The sequence below is a fragment of the Phlebotomus papatasi genome, chromosome 1 (genome assembly GCF_024763615.1).
Source record: "Phlebotomus papatasi isolate M1 chromosome 1, Ppap_2.1, whole genome shotgun sequence".
Lineage (NCBI taxonomy): Eukaryota > Metazoa > Arthropoda > Insecta > Diptera > Psychodidae > Phlebotomus > Phlebotomus papatasi.
In genome coordinates this window covers 19601855-19625715 of record NC_077222.1, presented here as the reverse complement: position 1 = coordinate 19625715, position 23861 = coordinate 19601855, and the positions used below count along the sequence as shown (strand labels likewise).

The window sequence follows — 23861 nt, the reverse complement described above, 5'->3', positions numbered from 1 at the left end:
GGAACGACTTCAATTTCATTTAGACGGAAAGATATAATTTCTTATTCAGACATTGTTTACAAAGAGCCTTTCTTATTTTTCATCATCCATTGAATTAAAGAATATTTATGAAAGCTTATTTTTGCAAGGAAAATAAAAATTACGCTGTTTTACGAAGTTACGTTCAAAATGCAATTTGCAAAATTGAATCTTGAGGAAGTTCTCATACTAGCATGGAATTTTTTATTGAAAACAAGGAAAGTTATATTCATGCAACTCAATAATACTTTTTTTTAACAATTTCCCAATAAAACTTGTAACTGAGAGAGGGCTTTTAAATATCACTTTTGAAATTAAATTATCATTTACTCTTGAAATTTATTTCATTGATCGTAAAGAAGAAAGCTTTTAAACTTCGCCAACACTCTAGCTTTGGACACTTTATATTCTTTTCATATTTCTAAAATAAATCTGACCTTATTTTTTCAGGAAGTGTCTAACTTTAAACTAGATATTAAAATATATTGCTATGGATTAGTCAGGATCATTAAATAATATAAGAAAAATATGAATCGTTTGAAGCCAGAGTGTGTGCGAAGCCCAAAAGCCTTCATTTACATCCTTGCTTTTCATATATTTGTCTATCATTCCAGCACTTAAGGATAGTTTTCATTAATCAGATCTATTATGTCTTATTAGTAAAAACTATCATTGAGTGTCAGAATTAAAGAAAAGCTTATGAAGAACAGACTGGAAAAGTCTCCTTCAGAAGAAAAGTCGAATTCAAATAAAATTTAAAATTATCAATATGGCTAGTTAACTAGTAAAAAGAATCCAAGAGATTTTTTTTAAACGTGAATCACCTATTAGGGTAACTTAAGTCCTTCTTTTAGTATTAAAGTACTTGTAGAAAAAGAAGTGACAAAACGTCCCATGCATCGCAAAATGCACCGGATCTGAACGCAAGTAGATATCTCTTACCGTTTGACCTCTAGTTCGGAAACAAACTTAAAGTTATGTTCAAAAATAAATTTCAAAAAAAACAATTATCGGTACTTAACTGATTCAATGAAGACCGATGCAGCCGGGTGCGAAATTTCAATATTTTGCCAAAAAATCTAAATTCAATCAAATAGGTGAAAAAGAATGCCTCCCAAAGTGATTGGCTTTTAACTTTCAAGAATTCAAAATGGCAATCTTTCCGATCATCGGTACGTTTGGATGAAATGTTTATCTAGGAAACCTCTAAAACATATCCGAAAATTAAAAAAAAAATCTATAGTGCTAATTTTTTAAATAAACTAGAAAATATGGTTTTGGAGGTGATGGAGGTGTGTGAGAGGAAGAATGAAAAAACGTCAGGAGATAATCCTTTTCTTATTGGGTGTCACCGAAGACCGAAAGTATTATGTTTTACCGTTTAAGCTCCAGAGTGGTAACAAGTTGAAAAACAGCGGATTAGGATAGACCGGGGAGGTTTGGGACACTTTTTTACGTTTTGATTTTGAGACAGTATACCAAAAAATCACGATAATGTATTACAATTTTATGCGGTCTATAGGATACTTATTTGTATTAATATTTATAAAAAGTACTCGATAGAACTTGGAAAACAACTAAGTTTCCTTGGAGAAGATAAAACATTTAACTTGGCGCTTTGTCCCAAACCTCTCCGATTTGGGGCAGTATGGGACGCAAAAGGGGTTGTTTGGGACGTGTTTTTTCTCGCATAATTTGCATTATTGGAGCACGTTAATTAATTTTAAATACAAGATTAAAAATATTTCTATTAGAAATAAAAATGTTTAATCTTTTATTTCATACTTAGAAATCAGTATCAATTTTATTTGTACATTAGAGACATTTATTGTCAATTAATTATTTGAAGTATTTGAAGTCATGGTAATTGCCGAACGTACAGACGGAAAACGGAAAACTGGGAAAACCAGTGTACCGTCATCTCTCAGAAATCGTCTGAACGGTCTGAACCCCGAAGATATGTTGACAAGAATGGACCCTAGGGGTGAAAAGAGAAAATTTTGGGGAGTGACAAAATCTAGGGATTTTAAATACTGCTCACTCTGTGTAGTTCGATCGGTCAAACCAGTTATAAGCCCAGATAAGCTTATGGTAGCTAAGCACGTTTCTGTACATAAACTGAAATTGCAGTTTTGATCAATAAATTGTTCAATTTTATTATACATATAAAATTTATTAAAAGTGACTTAAAGTGAGGAAGACTGGCATAAAATTTGTCAAAAGGGATATTCTTTCACAAGATATCAGAAAACTTGATAGATTTCTGACCACATCAGCATATTCTTATAGGAAATTTACCACTCCATAACTGCATATACATATCTGAAGAGAAAATGTGTTTTGTGAGGTTTGTGAGTCTTTTCAGGAAGTTTATTTTATTAAGTGTCTCAAAGGAAAAATTTTAAATAAATAATATTTTGTTCTCATAAATGATAAAAAATTATCAGTTAATATATAATATTTTATACGAAATTTATTGCTCTACAATTCTATGAAACACCATTTCCACTGCACAGAAAAAATATTTCGTAAATATTTGTGAATTTCTACCGAGAACATGCAAAATGTTCGTGAATCCTATAATTCACTAAAAAGTTCGTAAAAGTTTGTAGGGGAAAACGCGCTACCTTCTGACGATTTAAGCTTCGCACAATTAATTTTTTTGAATATGTTATAAATGAATTTAGCCCATTAGAATATTATATTTTAATAGCTAGTTCATAATGCATCAAATTTTCAGAAAACTGCTATGGGTGAAATCCATAAGGAACATAGAAGAAAATTGAACTGTCCGAGGCTTGAATCGTCCGAAGGTAGCACGGTTTCCCCTACTTCTTCACAAACATTGTTCGTAACATTAACACTTGACGAACATTTTTTGTTCTTTCACAAATGTTTGTTCGTACATTTTCGTTCATCTGGCAAAAATTTTACGAACGTATTTGTATGGCTACCAACATTTACGAACAAATGTTTGTAAAAAAAACAAAAAATGCTCGTCAACAGATCAACTCACGAACAAAGTTTGTTAAAAAAGTTCGAACGTTAACGAACTTATTTGTGGGTTATACGATTTACGAGCATTTCGTAAGTCCCCAATTTACGAACAATATTACAAATTTTTTTTCTATGTATTATAACCATAATTTTGTTTTAATTAAGGTGGTCAATTTTGATATTTCCTCCAAAGAAATTATTCTTAAATAGCCCTTAAAATTTCAATATTATTTACAGGGGGGTGACATTAGCTCTGAAAAATACGACCGGTTTTAGTGTAATTTTTTTTACTGTTTTCGTACGCATTTCACGAGATATCTTCAAAACTACGTAGGTTGCCAATTTAGGGTTTTCGGTTGCCTATTCATTATTAAATTGACTTTTATTTTGTATTAGTATTATTTGCTAGATCATTCTACAATGACAGAAAACAGCTAATAAACTCAATACTTTCTTACTCAAATTCCTTCAAAAAAATTATAAGAGACACTTTGTATCTCTAAAATACCCCCGCTCCCCTGTATATAGTTGTCTTATTCGAAGAACTTAATGGCATCTTGTAAATTGTAATTGCATTAAGGTCAGTAATTTGAGATAAGATGAATCAGTCAGTAATAACGCATGTCAAGCAGCTTTTGCTAATTCCCCAAATTATAGAGTGGTTCCATTAATTTATCTTTAAGTCACCATGTTTGTCAATTTTCGTTGTATAAATAGCAACTGTAATTAGATATATTGGTTGGGAATTGTGGGTGTAGTAATGGAAGAGAGAAGGTGCGAAAGGGAGTTTACCTTTTGGTCACCCATTAATTGAATTTTGAGAAATGAAAGTTACGCGACATAATTTGTTGCTTTTGTGTACCAACATCTCCCTTTTTGCTTCAATGTTTCAGGTCATTAAAGATTATCAATTATTCATGGTGGTGGGCGTTTTGTTGGCCATCGATTTGGCAATCATGACTACATGGCAAATAGCTGACCCATTTTACAGGGATACTAAGCAAATGGAACCGCATGTAAGTAAATATGGGATGTCTTTTTGAATCTTAAAGTGTTTACAACAGGGTGGCTAATGGTGTGGGAATATCAGTGCTAACGGAAAAGTCTCTTTTTTTTATTCTTCTTCTCCTCAATTGATCGCCACAAAAGCCCCATCCATCACTTGAGGACGTCCTAATCGCCAGGGAGAACGAATATTGCCAGTCGGAGAAGATAACCGTCTTTATTGGCGTCATTTATGCATACAAAGGCCTCCTCCTGGTCAGTCTCTCTCTCACCACAAATGGACAAAAAATACCACTTGAGACCCATCGATTGATGCTATTTTCCCAATTTTCCATCCTTGACAGATTTTTGGGGCTTTTCTCGCCTGGGAGACTCGACATGTCTCCATACCCGCCCTCAATGACTCCAAGCATATCGGCCTGTCCGTATACAATGTGGTCATCATGTGCATCATGGGTGCGGCGATAGCTATCGTGCTGTCTGATCGCAAGGATGCTGCCTTCATACTCATCAGTGTGTTCATAATATTCTGCACAACGGCTACGCTGTGCCTGGTGTTTGTGCCCAAAATCGTGGAACTGAAGAGGAATCCTAGCGGCGTGGTGGACAAGCGAATTCGCGCCACTCTGCGCCCCATGTCGAAAAATCGACGGGACTCAAGCGTGTGCGAACTCGAGCAGCGCCTCAGGGACGTCAAGACAACAAACTGCAAGTTCCGCAAAGCGCTAATGGAGCGCGAGGCCGAGCTCCAGAGTCTCATTCGGAAATTGGGACCAGAGGCCCGGAGCTGGCTCGATGGTAGTCTCGGCGACCTGGAGCCGCTGAAGGATACCGCGTCGCGCCTCTCAGTTCCACCCATACGGCGCGAAATGCCTAGCACAACAGAAACGACGGACCTCACCTCAATTGGCAGCCTCACGTCCACCCACGCCGATCTCGACAATTCATTGACACCCAATCAACGGTGAGTCCACATCCTTATCAAGCTATTTCAAATTATCAAAGCGACTAGTGACAATCCAAACCTTGGTTGAGTTCGAGATCAATAATTCTTTATTTAACTTATGAGAGTATGTAGGGGAAGGCTTTCAAGCTTCGAACTCCTCATATTTTGACCATATTCCTCTAATGAATCCTACCTAATACCAATAATACATACAGTGGCGGCCAAAATAATAGAATCATTTTACAAAACTTATATTTTTTTAACTTTTGTATTTTTTCCTAATTTTTTGATATTATTCTGCAATAGAAATCTTCAAATTATTAGAATCGTAGAATAAGGGTTGTTTTGGCCGCTAGAGGTCTCTATTTTACACAGAATACGTCAATAGTGAAATTCAGTTCGGCCAAAAACACTGGAAAACTGTCATTTATGGTTAATAAATATGGCTTTATTTAAACTTATCCGATTTCTAGACCACATTCTTTATTTTAAATCAAAGTGGTCCTATTGTGTTGTTCAAATCAAATTGCACTATTGATGTATTTTGTGAAAAATTGAGACCTCTTGCGGCCACAACAGCACTTATTTGACGTAAGATAATTATTTAAACATTTCTATGTCAAAATTATTTCAACAGATTGAAATAAACAAAAATGCTCATGGTAAAATAGTTGCGGGGCTGATTATTATGGCCGCCACTGTTTATTAAGAGCCGGTCCTATCACACATTCCCTAAAAAAATGTGGATTAGTTTCATTAAAGGAATATGGGAAAAATATCAAATCAGATATCAAATCAGTCAGAGTATGTGCGAAGCCTAAAAGCCTTCCCCTAATTGAATATAGAGCTTTGAAAAATCTGGAATGCTTTTTTTGTTTAGTCAATTAAATGAAACTAAAATATTTTATATATAATATAAAAATTTAGATCACAATAGTTTTAGAAATAGCGTAATCAATTCTCGGTTTTTTTTAATTATCTTAGAAAATAATTAAAAATTTAATTTAATTTACCTACACAAAATATTGGCGAATAAGTTTTAGGTTAGGCAGTTTTAAAATGCTATTAGGGGAACTGCTTGTAATTTGGGACACCTTGTAATTTTGGACACTTTGAGGGTAAAGTTAGACATTAGCAGAGACTGGGGCAAAAAGTCACAAATCGAAAATTTTAAAATTCAATATCATCCAAGATAAATAAGATAGCAGCTTAAAAATTTTTCTATGGATAGCCTCCATAGATCTTCTTCAATATCGTAAGTTTCTTAGAATTCGACCAAGGAAATTAGAAAATAAAAAATATCGAAAAATTTAGCCCTATTTTTGAAATATTTTCCTTGCAGAAGATATCAACTATTTACCTACTTATTTTTCAAAGTTGATGGAATGGTGAATATTTCAAAAATTATTTGGATTCTTTGAATACGAAGCCGCTATCTATTTTATAATTTTACAAAGAGTCTTTTCTCCAGAAATCCACTTATTAGAAATGGCCACTTGGGGTAAAAAGTAACAAAAGATATGGTGCAAAAAGTAAAAAAAAAACGATGCAATTTCTGATGTCTCACGGCGAAAAGAAACGTCATTATCATGTCTTGCCGCTTGTTATTTGCATTGGTCAAACGATTAGCAGTCTCTTGTGTGTTTTTTTTTCTAAAATAGCTTCAAAAGCGCTTTTCTCGTTGAGATAGAGAAAAGATATTTTACAGAAGTATAGAGAAATAAATTTAGATTAGATTAGATTAGATTTCAGTTTATTTCCTGCCTTTTGGATCCAACGATCCTTTCTTAAGACTATATGTAATAGAGACTATATATATAGAGACTTAATATATGTCATATATATGTCATAGAGACTATATATATATGTCATCAAGGTATTTTTTTAAATGTACAGAAACCCAAAGCGAACAAAACTATGATAATACCCCATGCCTGATACTATTTGCCCCAGCATTTTTGAAATTTGTCATAAAATCACCTTTTAAAACAGTTCGATAAAACAAAAATAGAAGAAAATGACTTTCACAAAGTTGTGGAGCGGTAAATTTCCTATAACACTGCGCTAATTAGAAATTTCTGGGGCGCTTGGATAGCTTATAAAATATCCGTTTTGTGACTTTTTGCCCTAGTCTCCCCTACGTTAGATAAAATATAGAATTTTCTTCGAAAAATAAATGAATAATGTAAATTCCTTCTAAATATTTATTCTTTTTGAATAGTTGTCTTGCAGTTGAGCAGCAATCTTATTTAGCTTTAGTGAAATACTAGTCATTTTCTTCTTTATTTTTAAGTGATTCACGTTAATAATGATTTTTTAGATAGACCTGAAATAAAATATGCCTTGCGAATTATGTTTTTTTAAATAAAAATTGACGATTTTGTTAGAAGTTAACCAGTGAGATTGTGTTGCTTATTTTGGACGTTTTGGACAGTTGTTTTGTTTCTCGAAACTCTCGAGATAGGTGATACCTTTAATTCCCTATTATCCCTTTATAACTTATGATATTGTTTAAATAAATTTCTTCAAGGTTTACAAGTAGGATTCTTGAAACAAACTACAATGGATATCTTATTACGGAATATCAGCTGTCCAAAATTATAAGCAAAATGTCGAAAACTTCAGAAAATGTGTCCAAAATTACAGTCAAAATCATGCTTATAGTTTTATTCGTTCTCAAACGTATTAAAATTGATTTTAGAGAAAACAAAGAACATTCCTGAAAAGGAAGTAATAGAAACTTGAATGTGTATTGACAATTGCTCGTCAAACGTTATGAACACCTTGTCCGAAATTACAAGCACTTTCTCTATCACGTGTGATACTACATAATAAGCATGCTAGTTATTAATTTTTTGAGGAAAAAAAATATTTTTTTCATAAAGGCGTCTACACATTGGGAGCAATTTTCGTCAAAAATTGCGTTTTTGAAAGAAATTTGACGTTTCCCCCTACAACGCTGCAGGGAATTTCCTTCAAAAAAGCAATTTTTGACAAAAATTGCTCTCAATGTGTAGAGGCCATAAATCTGATTTTTCGAAATCTAGGGGAAAGTGCTCTCCCTCCGAACATTCATGCCTTCGAATAATGTGAATTTTCTCTTAGTTTTCCTAAGAGACTTACACATTTTTATTAAATATTAGTTGGCTTGTCATCAATTATTGATAATTCCATGATAATTTAGTATAAATCTCTTATGAAAAACAAAAGAAATTCACATTATTCGAAGGCATGAACGTTCAAAAGGAGAGCATTTTCCCCTACAACTTAAGGGGGGTACCCTGAATTAAAAGGTCAAAAATGGTCTGTATTTTTTAATTGTAACATAAAAAAATTTAAATTCATTTAGAAGTATTTTCGAAGCTACAGGAACAAAAGCAAAGAGCGACGAGCAGATTACATTTGTAATATTATTTTTCAAAATAAATATTTTAAGCACTTGAAATATTTGTTAACATTTACCGCAAATTTCATAAAGCTAGGTCTTTTTACTTTTCGTTCAAAGGAAATGGTGAAAGACAGCTAAGTTTTGGCCTTAGAATTCAGGCTTCTCCCTTTATACCAAAACTTACCTTACTCTCTCCCTAGCTTTATATCTAAAATTGGTCTTTTTCTCCTAATTTTAAATGGAATTGAATCTTACCATGGTATAATTGAGATGCACAAACCAATTCTGAAGGTGAATTACATGACAATAAGGCACAGATCCATTTTAAAATAGGATAAAAAAAAGTCCTATTTAAAAGGTGCCCCAATTCAAAGGTGCCCCACTTCACCCTACGAGGCTTTGTGTACCCGTAGTGGGTCGCCCCTTGAATCAAAAATCATTTCCCGTATTATCCCCTTTCGCGAGCAGGAGATCGATTTTATTCATCGCACATCACTATGGTATTTTACGAGCGTGTCGCAGTCCGAATACGAAATTGAACAATGTTAGTACGAACTCCAATCACATTTCTGGATAACTGCTCCTGAGCGTCATTTTCTCGTACCAGCAAGTGCATTAATCTTCGGCAGAATAAGTCGATGGGAGAGTCTAGATTTACCATAAGCATAAAATTTATGGCTTGAGAAAAGGCGAGAGAAGCTAAAAGTTTCTATTTCAATAAAGACGAAAAGCACAATGAAGCAAATGATGAACAATTTTCAGCAAGTGGCCACTCAAAAGGGTGGGATGTGTTAATTACAGAAACTCTTCAAGAATCTTCAACACGTGATGGTAATATTTCATGTGCAAGGAATCTCAACGCGAACAATTAGAAAGTTTTCTTTAAAAATGTGATATTCGGTTTTATTATAACTTATTGAAAATCTTCAATTATATACAGAATTTCTGCAAAAATGATACATTTCACGAACACTACATCAATTAAGTTGAAAAATTTCAATAAATTTTCATGGGGAATTTTAATTTGCAAGACTAGAACGATAAATTTTATTAACTGATGCAGAAGTTACAAGCACTTTTCGCAATAATTTATCAAAAAAAGAAAAATAATATGCAATATATTTTCATTCTTCCACTGTAAAATGAACTGTTTTATTATCTTATATTTTATAGTCTTTCACAAATCTATTATTCACTTATAGTGTTTCAAAAATTAAATAAAAAACTTTACTAATATGAAATGAATTAATTTCTTATGAATCAGTAATGAATAAATACTTTTTAGCACTTTAGCTTTATGACCAGCGCACAATAACTTTTGTTTGTAAACATGTTTTCAAAATTTCCTATGAGAATGAGCGAGATGACTAGATCTAGATCTCACTCACTCTCACTGAAATGTCAAAAACATGTTTACTAAACAAAAGTTATTGTGCGTTGGTCATTATTTAATAAAAAAAAAATAATAAAATTAATTTACTTTTACTAGAAATTAGATTGACTAGTTCTATTTTTCAAGTCAGATATTTCTTGTACAGAGGATTTATTCGGAATTTACTGGCAATGCTGATATTGGAATTTGGAAGCAGTTGAACACATAGTATTATGAAACTGTTTTCATTCCATGCAATTGATATTAAATTAGTAAAAATAATGTTATAAAAGAAAAGATTGTGTAGATGTAGAGTTTTATCGGAATAAAGACATAAGATTCCCTACAATTCAATTATGGAATTATGGAATTTTTAACAGAATTGGAGTTGAGATTGGGTACACTAAGGGGTTCAAAAGAGCCTAGATGTCTGATCACCTGCGAACTTAAGTATACTCCGTTTTTTTAATCTATCTATCTATCTATCTATAGCGTTTCAACATTTTTTTTTTAACTTTTATACTTTTTAAATAGTTAATATTAATTCCCGTGAAAAATTACTTCAAATCGTTTTTGGCTACATATCCGGTTTATTCCCTATTGATTCATAAAATATCGGAAAATCGTTCCCAAATCAAAAATTGGTTAAAAAATACACACTTTTGGCCACATTAATCTTTTATATCTAAACTACCTTAATTCCTATTAACTCTAAAATAATTTTAGAGGGCATTTGACATTGAAAACTTGATAGAAGGAATGAAATGAGGTCATTAGCTTGGACAGACCATTCGCCTAAATATTCTTTAAATCATATCCAAACATAAAATAAATCGTTGGAGCCATTTTCGAAATAAGTGACAAAAATCTCTCATTACTTCAGGGAGTTACTTAAAACAGAAAATTGATATGAAATTGAATTGAATTGAATATGTCTCACCGTTTAGCTTTTAGTCTGACGGCAAGCCTACGTAATGATAGGTAATATTTGTTTACTCTACCGATTTATTATCGATTAAAACCGATTCAGTAATATTAATAATTTCAAGACCTTTCAAAAAAGTTCAAATTTTACCGGTTAAGAAATAAGCCCTCCAAAGTGGCTGAACTTTAATATTACAAAATTACTACTACGAAATGATCTCCTCGGCTTTTTTCAAAACATATCAAAAAATAAAAGAAATATTGTTCAAATCGTTTTCATAATCAAACAAAAAAGTCAAACAAAAGAGCGTCGGTGTTATAGAGAGCAATCAAAAAAATGAAACACAAAATTTACCAAAGCTTCTAACACCTATCGTATCTTCTTCAGTGATTCTTAGTTTGTCTTTGCTTTTGGATTTTAGTTAAGATTTTGTCTATTTTTTACTGCTCGTACTACACAGAGGGAGCACAGTAGTACAATCGTTCGATTTCTTCACTCAAAATATTTACACCTTCTACCCCCAGGGGGCCACTTTTCAAGCTTCACACAATTTCTATTTGTCTGTCCGTCCGTTCGTATGATTATCTATCCGTCCGTCCATCCGACTGTTACAATGCCTAGAGGCCAAACGGTTAGAGACATGGGATCTCCAAGGGACCCATCCCCATAAGTTGACCATGAGACCATTAACATGTCCATCATTTTTCCCCCATCCCTCTCCTTAAACTCCAATACCATACTTTTTGGAATTGCTCGAAAATGCGTCGTGGATTTTTTTTTAATTCTTGATTATGCAGACTTTTCGTCCATATATGAAAAACCGTTGAATAATTCGTATAATACCTTGGAGGAATTTTCGGTCTAATAGGTTGTAGCAGATTGTAAACGGAAAAATAAACCTTTCTTGACTTTTTCTCTTTAATTCTTCACGACGTTTCGAGGATAGATGTCCTCTTCATCAGGTTTCGAATGTGGAGGAAAAATCACGTACAGGTGGGAAATTCTGCTGCTGCAATGCACTTGAACTTTTTTTTTACAAATCTTCACTCTGAAGTTCACCATCCAATGGACTGACACCGTTTCGGTACGTGATTTCACCTGTACGTGATTTTCCTCCACATTCGAAACCTGATGAAGAGGACATCCATCCTCGAAACGTCGTGAAGAATTAAAGAGAAAAAGTCATGAAGGTCTATTTTTCCGTTCACAATCTCCTATATATATACCGGTTTTTCAAGGTCAAAGATGTGAAAGGTTTTGGAGTACGTATTTCTCAACCGAATGGTATCATGTTCGGGCTAATTTGAAAGGTCTTGGAATTCCTGATAAGCCTCAACCTATTCCAATCCGGTTCATAACCGATAACTAATTTTTCTCCGAAATTCAATTATAATTCTAAGGTGTATTTTGGACATTGTTTTGAATGACTTATAGATTGGTTCAGATCGGTTGTGAAGTGAACCAGTAATGAACCAATAATTTTTGTCCGAAAATAAAGTTTATTTTGTGGAACTTTTTGAGTGATTTAAAAATCGGTTCAATCGATTTCGAGCATTTCGCCAAGCTTGGGACGCTTTATCACCCCTTTTTTCTTGAATTTCAATTTTAAGCTCCTAAATTTTAATCTCTAATTTTCTTCACTACTGTAACAAAGTGTGCTGAATCTTAGGGTTAAAATAAACTAGAGTAAAATAGAGTTAAAATAGAGTAAAATAGGGTTAAACTGGAATAAGATCATTTAACACGAAAGAGACTTTAAAACCTTAAGAAGAAGCAATTCCGTCGTTTAAATTTGGAGGTTGGTCACCAACGCTGAGTCGGCGGTGGCCATATGGTATGGGGAGTTAATTGAAAGACACATGTTAGCAAACTGTTGGAAAGGTTTTGGAATTTTTGATATGACTGAATCGGTTCTAAACCGTAAATGAACCGATTATGAACCGATAAGTATTTAAAATTTAGTTTACGATGTGACTGTCTACATTTAAACTTTTCAATGTTGATATTTTGAATCGAGGGTCTTGAAACAAGAAACCAATAAAATTCGTTTTACCTCGTATTAAAAACATGTCCGTAATATTAAGTCAAAAAAGGTAGTCCTTATCTGAAAGCCATTTTCTGCTTAAGCCGAGAGACAGATTAGTCAGAAACTAATGGAAATGTAATCTAATCATTATTTTGATTATAATTACACTGAGAAAAAAAGGATGTTATTAACTTTTTTTCCTCATAACGTTAACACTTTTTAGGTGTAAAAATATATCAACATTTTTTCATGTTATTTTTTTACCTTTTTAAGGGTAAAATTTACATGAAAAAGGGTAGCTTTAACCCTAAATACACCTAAAAAGGGTAATATTTAGGGGAAAGTGACCATGCTTGATACGATCCAAGCTTGATAATAACTATTTTTCTCCTATGTTAATCAATAGTTATGACTCATCGCAATATATTTCAATAGCTGGTGCTAAGCCTCACATTTCCTAAGAAAATTAGGATCCTAGCTCTTTTTTCCTAGTTTCAGGAAGCAAAAATCAAAAATAGGCCCAAAAGTGTAATTTCGATACATGTTGTTTCATAAGTATTTCTTAATTAATGTCGCTGTTCACGAAAACTACTATCATAGGCACATAGAGGGGTCATCAGTACTAATATTTATGTAAAAATATTTTTACTTGGTGGACACTGTTTTTGTGGGTGGTAACAAATTCATAAATTCTACTTGTGTCCATCCTATATTTTAAGAAGGGTCCATGAATGATAATTTTAATGTGGCAACTATATCATTAGATGTGATTATTTCATAATTACACATATTGCAATCCGCCAATTTTATCGACAATTGACATAATTTTCAACCCTGTTGCCTGAATTTTAAGGTTGCAGAATGACATTTTCATGGACTCAAAGTGAAAAAATGGTTTTCGCTAGCGCCCTAATGTCATAAAAACATGGCTTAGAAAAATTACATAAAAGTGATTTTAAAACTAATAACCAGTCTTACAAACGACTTAAGCAGATAGATTAGAGTTCCGTCTAAATATTGATGTGCAATTTTTTGTATCCGGTGAATTTTTTGCAGTGAAAATGGGCCTCCGAATTGTCGAATCAATACAGGAAGGCCCCGGACCCAACTTGTATAAAAATCGCTACTGAATTTCCATTTTCTTCTTGAGAAAAATCTAAGGATTTCCAAGAAATATTTGAGGTTGGATTATGAACCCAATAAGTGACACATTTTTTGTCATAGTGGAAGAATCGCTTCGGTTTGTGTGTTAATCAGAAAATAATCACAAACCTTGGACATCATTTTACAGTATCAAGCATGGTCACTTTCCCCTACACCGATTTCGGATCAATACTGCAGGGTAAAATTAACATTTCTGGAATGTTATTTTAACTTTTTCGGATTTCTCGCAGTGTACGTCAAGCTGTCTCTCGGTTTAAGTCGTGTCTAGGACATTACCTATCTTGAAAATTTAATATTGAGTCATTGTCTGTTCAAATATTGAATTGAAACGTTATGAGTTAAGATATCCTTTCTATAAAAAATAATATATAAAAAATGGGTCAGTAAACAATGTATCAAATCTTTTGGATTTTGATATTATACGAAAATTATAGTAAATTTATCTATAAAATGTTTAAGAATAATTCAATCTGTGAACAGTTTATTTCAATATTTCATCGCGATACTTGGATTTTATATTAAAATCGCTTTTCATATTATTATTGATATAATTTTGCCAAAATTCAGACAGCTTAACACATTTTACAGATTTTACGATATGTAACTTTTTTTCATTTTAATATTTTACAATAATTAATGCGAAAAAATATATCTAAAATAGCAAAGGGTTTATTTAATAAATCAATATGAGAATAATAATTAAAATAAATGAATGCCTCTCATTTGCATGAAATTTTATATGATGCCGAGGATTGGGGAACAAGCAACATTAAATAAATTGTAAATAGACAGATTAAATATTTATTTATTTTTTGTCTGTAAAATATATATTTCATTTTGAAGATCAATTATAATTTTGCTTGAGGATAATGTCATGTTAAAAAATTTATTATGATTACAGTAATGCCTTTTGGGTGTAATATCATGGAAATTTTGCAGAGCATTTTATGCAGACAAACTATAATATATTCCTTAGAGTGTTTTAAAATCTCCTGTATAAAAAATAGATTGGAAGAACAGGAAAAGTGTGAGCGTTAGGAGTAAGAATCACCAGTAGAAGTCTGAATCACTCACTAGAGATTCATCGATGAGGAAAATCTTATAGACATCCTTGCTTTAAGCGGGCTTTAAAATTGATCCAGCCATTGATAAAAATTCAAGAAGGAAGAATCAGGCCAGGCGATATAAATTTAAATTTACATTGAAATAATTTATTGATCTGTGAATAATGTTTCTTTCATCCTTGGCTATTATGAATCACATTTGAAAGTCATGAATAGTGGGATGACCCCATGGATGCAGGACTTCACATCAACTCGAGTGGAATTTAACATGAATCTCTTGCATAGGAAACGCGTCACAACAATCTCCTCCGGGTCGGACATACCCATTACACAGCCCCTGAGGATTGAGGAACGATCCGTCCACTATGGAAAGCAGTGCAACGACATCCAGATGCAGCCCAACATGGAGCGTCGTGGAACATTGCACGACAGCAACAAAAGTCTCAATGAAATTCAAGCCACGATGAAATTTTCGCCCTCATCGAAGAAACTGGTACGAGATCTGCATTTTACATTCATCCCAGTGACTGAGCATAAGCATTATCCCATTTTGCAGGATTTCGTGGACCAGAGCACTTCGAATCGCCCAAAGATGAATTCACACATGAATTCCTCAACTCATTCCGTGACCCATTCCAACACCGAACTCAACAACATTTGTCCACATGCCAAAGGTAGTACGAAAAGTGAGTATTGTGTCCCTTGTCATCCTTCCCACCTAATCCCTCTAGTTCTCGTGCAAGGGCTGATAAGTAACGGATTAACCCCGAAAGACGGAAGGCAGGGACTTATTAAATAATATAAATACATATAAACCAAAATCCTTTGAGAATAGCATGAACTGCATAAGGTTTTTCCTCTAAAAATTACAAAAGGGTAAAGTGGTAAAAGTTGGACAATGGCACAATTTGGACAGGGCTTTCTGTCTTGATAAATTTAGTACTTCATTTTTATTTGTATATTTTTAATGCTTTAGTTTTATAATTTGGTTCCTTGTGCTTAAAAACAAATTTTGTACTGTATTTATCAAGAAAAAAACCATGTCCAATTTGTACCGGCGAATTGTCCAACTTGTAACATTATGTCCAAGTTATATCACTTTACCATAATTCCTCCAATCTTAGAAAGAATATTTAGTTTATACAAGAAAATTGTACACGGTGATGACCTTTGTTCTTTCTTGAGAGAATAAAGGAAAAGAAAGAACAACAAAGGTCATCACCGTGTTCAATTTTCTTGAATCAATTTCCTTGACCGAAAACACACTTAAAATCCTTAATTTATAATTCCGCGACGTCAATTTGCTCATCACACAATCAATAAAATTCAAAAATGGAACCTAATATTGCGAAAATCCTGGAGATTTCTTTATCCAAGCCTACACAGAAAAAAATATTTCGTAAAATTGTTCGTAAATGTTTGTGAAGTTCTATTGGGAATTTACGAAATGCTCGTAAATCGTATCCACAAAAAGTTCGTAAAAGGTAGTACTTTTTCACAAACACTGCTCGCAACATGTTCACCTAACGAGCATTTTTTGTATTTCAAAACATTTGTTCGCAAATTGTTTGACAAAACTTTATAAACAAATAACAAAATTTTACGAATATTTTTCTTATGTTTCCGATCATTTACGAAGAAATGTTTGTAAAAGAACAAAAAATGCTGGTCAAGTGATTATGTAATCAACAATTTTTGTTACGAACTTTCTAGTGAGTTATATGATTTACGAGCATTTCGTAAGTCTCCAGTGGGAATTTACAAACCTTTACGAACAATTTTACAATTTTTTTTCTGTGATAAATAAAGAAGACAGATGAAACTTTATAATGATATAAATTTTTCAAAAACACAGCGTTTTACTAAAGTTAAAACTGCTCATTGCATTCTCCGCTGTCTTAGTATTCAACCTCCAGAGCGAAATAAGTTGTACTTAAACTGTCTAAAAACCAAGCGACATTTAGTTCTTTGTGCGGACGTTCACTGATTTTCAACGACTTTTCTCTATCTGAGTCGCAATCTTAGGACAGGTTAGCAGCTCGCGCCTGTGATCATCCGCAACTTTATATGGATTTTTGCGGTCGATTTCAAGGCACTCCAAGGCAAGGTCCTGAATTTGATTCAGCGACCTTGTCTTAGGTCTGCCCCGAGGTCGAAATCTCCTCACAATGGCTTGCATAGCTAGCTTTTCTAGGGAGTTTTTCTTCATTCATACGCTGAACATGACCATACCATCGAAGTTATGATCTCTCAACTTTAAGGAGCAACTCCTCGACTCTTATGCGGGCTTCAGATCTGAGGCTTAGCCATATGGCTTTACTACTCCAATTTCTTATCAATCACAGTTCTTTGAAAAACTTTATTAAGGATCGAATTATTAAAGTTTAAATTACCTATTAGGTTGCCAAAAAGCAATAAAATTGCTCGCTATTAAAGATTTTCAGACCTTAGACTGCCTTCAGACCAGAGGTTTAGCCCAGTTCCCAAGGGTCTCAAAACCTTCAACAGCAACCAATTTTATTGATTTTTTAGAACCTAATAGATCATTTATCCTTCATAATCCAATCAAAAGTCGAAATTTTCCAAAAAATCCTCACCGATAAGAAATTAGAGAATTAAGCCATATGGCTAAGCCTAGGTCTGAAGCCTGTATTAGGGAACTGGACTAAACCTCTAGTCTGAAGACCGCTTTATCTCCTCACGAACGATTCAATAGTAAAGAAAAGTTATTATTCCACCTCTGATTTTTGTGAAGAAGGGACCATAGAAAACCGGAAAACGAAATCTCTCACCGCTTGACTTATCAAAAGGAAATATTCAAGAAACATAATTCAATCCTAGACTTTGCTTCATTCGATCCATTACTGATTCAAGCAGATGCATCCGGGTAAGAAATTTTAATACCTTTCGAAAAAACTCAAAGGCAAATCGGTCGGAAAATCAGGAGAATTTTTTATTGTCAAAAATAGAAAATGAAGAATTTTCCGGTCACATCATATCCGAATAAAACACGTCTATAAACTAATTCAGCCTTATTCTTTTCGGAATTAAATTCTCTTTTAGTTAAACATTAAATTTAAATCGTCTTTGAAAAATTTTCTTTTCCATATTTTACATAATAATAATGTTAAAGTCAAAGGCTAGTTCATACCTCGGTAGAAGCATAAATATTTTTCCTGCCTCTACTAGGATGAAATTCAGGGAATTGGGTATCACTCGTTCTGATTGTCGCACCTCTGTGTGCAAACACAAAAAAAATTAGAATTACGTGCGCTCACAAGTCTGTTCAACAACTTACGATAAAGTCAATACTTCATTCCGAAATATGCGATTTTTCTTAAACCTCCTAGAAAAGTTCAGATTTCACAATTTTCTTTGCTTTCCTTTTTGTTTTATCCATGAAATAATTTAAAAAAATTTTAAATCCTTTTCTATCAGAGAAAAATTACGAGTTGTAGCAAATTTCCTCCTAATTAGGGAGTACTATGACGAGGCATTTTCCTGAAGAAAGGGAAGGGTTTCAGGCTTCGCACGTACTAGGGGAAAGCGTGCTATCATCGGACGACTTAAGCTTCGGACAATTCAATTTTTTTCTCTATGTTCCTTATAGATTTCACCCATAGATCTTTTCTGAAAATTTGATGCATTGGACTAGCTATTAAAATATAATATTATAATAGGCCAAATTCATTTACAAATTGAAAATAATTATTTGTGCGAAGCATAAGTTGTCCGAAGGCAGCGCGCTTTCTCCTATAGTTTCTCTCCATATGTTCTTTTAATGAATCTGACTTGATATAGCCATAGGTCATATTCATTAAAGGAGTATGAAAAAAAAAGTGTTCATAGCCATAGCATGTGCAAATCCTGAAAGTCTTCCTCTATTCATTAATTCTTTATTTCGCCATGCTTTTTTAGAGAAAAAAATTAAGTGCTTTAAATATGTAAACATATACTAAAGATCTTAAGAAACTTTTTCGTTTCCTTTCCCTCCTCAAAAAAAAAAAAATGCAAAAAACAGCTAAATTTTAACCTCCTTATTCAGGCTCCCCCCTTAAAAGGGGTTACATGGATTTCACAGACTTTAAAATTTTTACTCTATTTTGAAACCTTAAAAATTTGACTCGTAGTCAGGGTATATTGTGATCAAATTAATTTGAAATCGAAAAGTCAAGGTTAACATCTTAATAGATCATGCGAATAATCTAAAAAAAATGACAAAAATTAAATACTAATTTTTGGCAAAGCTTTATAGAAGAATATGCAAGTTTCTATCAAATTTGCAATAAATTTTAACTTGTAAAATGAATTGCGATCAAAGAACAAAACCCTACGTGTTATAGTATGCTAATCATGTAGAATTAGTGTGCAAAATTAGGAAAAGAATCGATACACTTAGGTATTGAGAAATTGTGACCACTGATTTTAAAGACGATTAAAGTTAACGACCAGCTGAAGATGACAGGAATTTATAATCCATTCTCTAAAAAGTTTTATTGCAAGTATCCAAGATGTTTTGGGAAAATGCTCTTGGCAAGTTGAATTTTTTGAAGTATCAAAATCCATGAATCCCCTTAAGTCAACTTCACGTATTACCTTAGTAATACACTTTTATATGGATTTTAAAACTTTGGTAAGTTTTCGAGAGCACAAATTTAAATAATATTAAATGCTTTGAAGCTCTTCCCATTATAAAACGTTATGGTAGTAAAATAGCATATTTTATCGAATAAAATAATTAATTACATGTGGATAAATGCTCCATCTTCTCGACACTTATAACTTGCTTCCGTTAGAGAAAGCATAAATCTCAAACTCATAAAAATATTGCAGCTTAAAACTGTCGTCATTAAAATCTTATAGAAAATATATTGATTGCAGATTCCAACAGAATAAAAGTGCTTTCAAAAAGCTCTCAAAAAAACAGAAAAATAGAAAGATTAAAATTGCGTTGAGTAGCTATATGGATAAAAATTTTATATAGTGCTGCAAAAGAGATTTAATAATCGAGTATAAAACAAGAGTTTTTGGTCAGAAATCTGTTCTAAATTTTAATCTTTCAGTTTGAAGCATATAGGAGCGGATATTCTCTGAAGAACAATCAGAAGCGATTACTTAAAAGCCCTGCAAAAAGCATGTTTTTGTTAGTCAACCAAATACCCATTCTGTATGTCTAGTTGATGTGGGCAGAAAATCCTCCCTTTTGGGCAAATCCATAATCTCTCTCCCGCCGGCAGATCTCAGTGAACAACAGAGACGTGTGAGCCTCCAGGTGGGCAGTGCTGCGATAAAAGGTGGCTTTGTCGTATCCCAGAGTGACCTCTGGGACACACACACGCTCTCCCACGCCAAGCAGCATCAACGTCAGTCGGCTCGCACCTGCCAAAATGCCGTTCGATGCCAAGAACATGGTTACCAACCGCCGCCTATGCAGCAACAGCAGACACAGACGCCTGAGCATCATCCGGCCACGATGTCTCCACAGGCGCCAATTCAACGCAGTGTCTCAGAGAAGAATCGCACCAAACACCGGCACAAGAGTAAGGCCAGTGCATGCCAGAGTGAAACGGACAGCGAACGCGAACGCGAATCCACACCAACGCACACCTGCAGCCAGCCTTCCGCCGGCAGCCGCAAGCTAGCTAAGACAATGCAACATCATGCCCACCACAGATCCTCGCCCAACGTGGCCCCAGGACATAAGCATCGTCATCGCACAGACTCATCCATCTTCGGTGCTAGCTCAGAATCTGAGCTGCTGGACGATGGCGGCGACACCGCCATCCTACCCATCTTCCGGAAACTCCTAACGGAGCGTGAACCACGCTATCGCGGACGCAGTAACATCGTAGGCGCCAGTTGTCCCAATATCTCCATCAAATGCGATATCGTGGAGTATCTATAGACGCATCCACCTGCAAAGACCACTGAACAGTCATGTGCCATTGTCGACTTCCAAACCCGTAGACAATGTCCCTTTTTCTACAACGCGACACTGTACATAGTGTAAATATATTATCTTTGACCTAGATGGCGCCTCGAAATACGATTCCCTATTGCCCCCTCCCCCTAGACCTAGATCAATAACTTTGCAATTAAGAGTAGATATTTACAATTTTATAGAGAAAAGCATGAAAAAGTAGAAAAAAATGAACAGTTCTAGGTAAGTAATTAAATTCTTAAGATTACATAGGTAAAAATGAATTATCACCTCTAAAAAATTTAGTATTTATAAAAGGAAAGGTATTTGTTTTCTCTAAAACCTGCGCTACTAAATACTTGGCTTATTATTTATTGATTACGACTTATTTTACTAAATAATTTTGTCTCTACAGTTTCCGATCAATTGAAAATATGCAAAGGTATTGCGGTAAACAGTCAACAGTGTAATTCATTAAAAAAAAGTGATCAACATGTAACATAAAACTCAATCCACTCCATCAAATGTAGATCATTATGAACAGCTAAATTCCAAAACATGTCCTCAAATACTAAAAAAATAATTACACAGGAATAATTTCAATTCTGTGGAAAGTCCATATGCTCGTTTCGGTTTTGTCAAAAATGTTCTCACATGGCAAGGGGTTAGTTATATGGATTACACCGTGGCAATCGTCAGAGAAATGTTTCGCGAAACCCAAGATATTTTACAAGAAATTCAATAAGGCTAAGAAAATGTTTGCGAAACCTGGAAAATCCAAGGGGTAACTCATTCCAAAGATCTCAAGCGAAAACGCGGAAACACATAAAATACAAGAGAAATCTCAGAAACTCTTGGGGATTCTCAAAAACCCTCAAGTAACTTAAGAAACCCGAGCAACCAGAAATACAAATGGAAATCCTAGAAAGCACAAGAAATTCAAGTATGCCTAGGAATCCATGAAACCCAAGAAACCTACAATAAATCCAAGTAATACATACATTTTTTCAAGCAACCGGAAACTTTAAGAGTTAACAAAATTAAAGAATCCAAGATAACTTTTGTGATATCTGAGAAAACCAAGACAATTTCAATAAAAACCGGCAAAAAAAACTCAAGAAAGTTTTGCGAGAGTTAAGAAAACTACAAGAGGTTTAAATTACTCCCGAGAAAACCTCAAATTTGAGGGAAATCCAAGTAATTTTATGCAAAACCAGAGAAAATCAAGAAAGTTTTAATGAATCCCGAAAAAACTTTTAAGGTTTTCGCGAAATTTGGTAAAAAATCTAAGAATGGTGTCTTGAAATCTGATAAAACAAGGAAAATTTTAACAAAAGCCTATAAAACTCTCGTTTGAGCGAAACCTAAGAAAACCAAAATTGTTTGAAAACACCCAATGAAATTTCACAAGTTTTTGCAGAATCCAGCAAGAAATCCAAGAAAATTTCCGCGAAACCTGGGTAAACAAGAGAAAGCCGATAAATCCTAAAAAGCTTTCACATAATCCACCTAAAATCCCAAGAAAGTTCTTAAGTTTAAAGAAATCCTATGAAACTTCAAAGGTATTTTGCAAAATGTGGTAAGAAAAGGAAAGAAATTTTGGCGAAACCCGACAAGAAATAGAAGAAACTTTCTAAAAAAAAATACCAGAGAAAATTCAGAAGGTTTCAATGCAACCCGAGAAAAAAATGAAATTCTTTTCACGAAAGCTGACAAGGCACCTTAAAATGTGTTTGCAAAACCAGAAAAAAACCCAAAATCTTTTAATAAAACCCGAGAAAATCTATTTCATGAAAACTAGTAAGAAACCTGAGAAAGTTTTTGCGATACCCGAACAAATGAATAAAGAAAGCTTTTTAAGAGATCCAAAAAAAAAAATCTCTAAAAATTTCGCGAAATCCGTTAGAAAACCCACAATGAAGTTTTTGTAAAATCCAAAAAAAGCTTAAAAATGTACAATGGTGTCTCTCTATATATGCATAGTTTGGGTACTTTTTTTGACAGTTCTATCTCTGAATATGCACAAATTTATTTGAAATTCCTAACAGTTTTTTCTTTCTTTTAATAAAATATTATTTTTTTAATTTGTTTTAGAATTTCCCATGTTATTTTAACTATAATATGAGACAGAAAAAATTAAATTAACAAAAATTAAAAACGAGAAAAATTAGTTACCAAGAAAATAATTTCCTTTATTTACTTTGTCAAAATGTAAACAAATTGATTTTGGATGCAACTGACACAAAAGCTGTGCAACGACACGTTATGAATATAAAGAAACACCACTGTATTCGCAAAAACCCAATAAATCCAAGATATTTTACAAGAAACCTGAGATAACATCCTCAAAACTTGAGGAATCCAAAAAGGTTTCGCAAAAACCGGGATACAAAAATCTCTTGTCAGTGCAATATAAGAATGACTCACCCCTTGCCAAAAGAGCCTCGGACGAAACAATAATAGCACTGTCTCGACAAAAGATAATTATTTTCAAAAATTCAAACTGATTTAAGTTTTTGAAAGAATATTTTAAAGGAATTGCTCAATGATTATGGGGGTAATTATACAAAACAACGGGAACACTTGTAACCATTGACACTCGAATCACTTCGAAATTTGAAATTATGAATTTTGAAATCGATTTTCAAATTACTTTGTCTTGGGGAATTACAGCTGTATTCAGGTAGAGTGGAACCCTCAATCCAATATAAACAGTGCGTTTTATCTCGACCGAAGTATATCATTATGTGAAAATTATCTTTTTCTATGCTTTAATTTGTTCATAGAGCTTACTATTGAAATCATTTTATACTTCTTTAATTTTTTTATGTTTTCTGTTTGGAAATACAGTGCCCGCCTGGTTATACGGATGATTGGGAGACAATATGACAGATGTCCGCTTCGTAATCCGGATGGATTTTTTGAATTTGTTCAACGTTTCGAAAATATAATACAAGGTTTGTTTTGTAGAATTAAAATAAAAGTTTTAAAGAAGATTAAAAAGACATAATTAGAGAATTCTATACTATTATACTT

General features: G+C 33.4%; 1 protein-coding gene across 1 annotated transcript in view; it reads left to right on the top strand.

Annotated features, from left to right (window-relative positions):
- The window catches only part of LOC129799520 (gamma-aminobutyric acid type B receptor subunit 2), a 145046-nt gene extending 122626 nt beyond the window's left edge, over positions 1-22420 (top strand). The window contains exons 4-9 of the mRNA XM_055843472.1: positions 3909-4031; positions 4165-4275; positions 4365-4984; positions 15191-15398; positions 15462-15591; positions 20143-22420. Of these exons, the coding sequence (XP_055699447.1) occupies positions 3909-4031; positions 4165-4275; positions 4365-4984; positions 15191-15398; positions 15462-15591; positions 20143-20810 (1860 nt within the window). The 3' untranslated portion in view covers positions 20811-22420. The remainder of the gene's footprint in view (positions 1-3908; positions 4032-4164; positions 4276-4364; positions 4985-15190; positions 15399-15461; positions 15592-20142) is intronic.
- The last annotated feature ends 1441 nt before the right edge of the window (positions 22421-23861 follow it).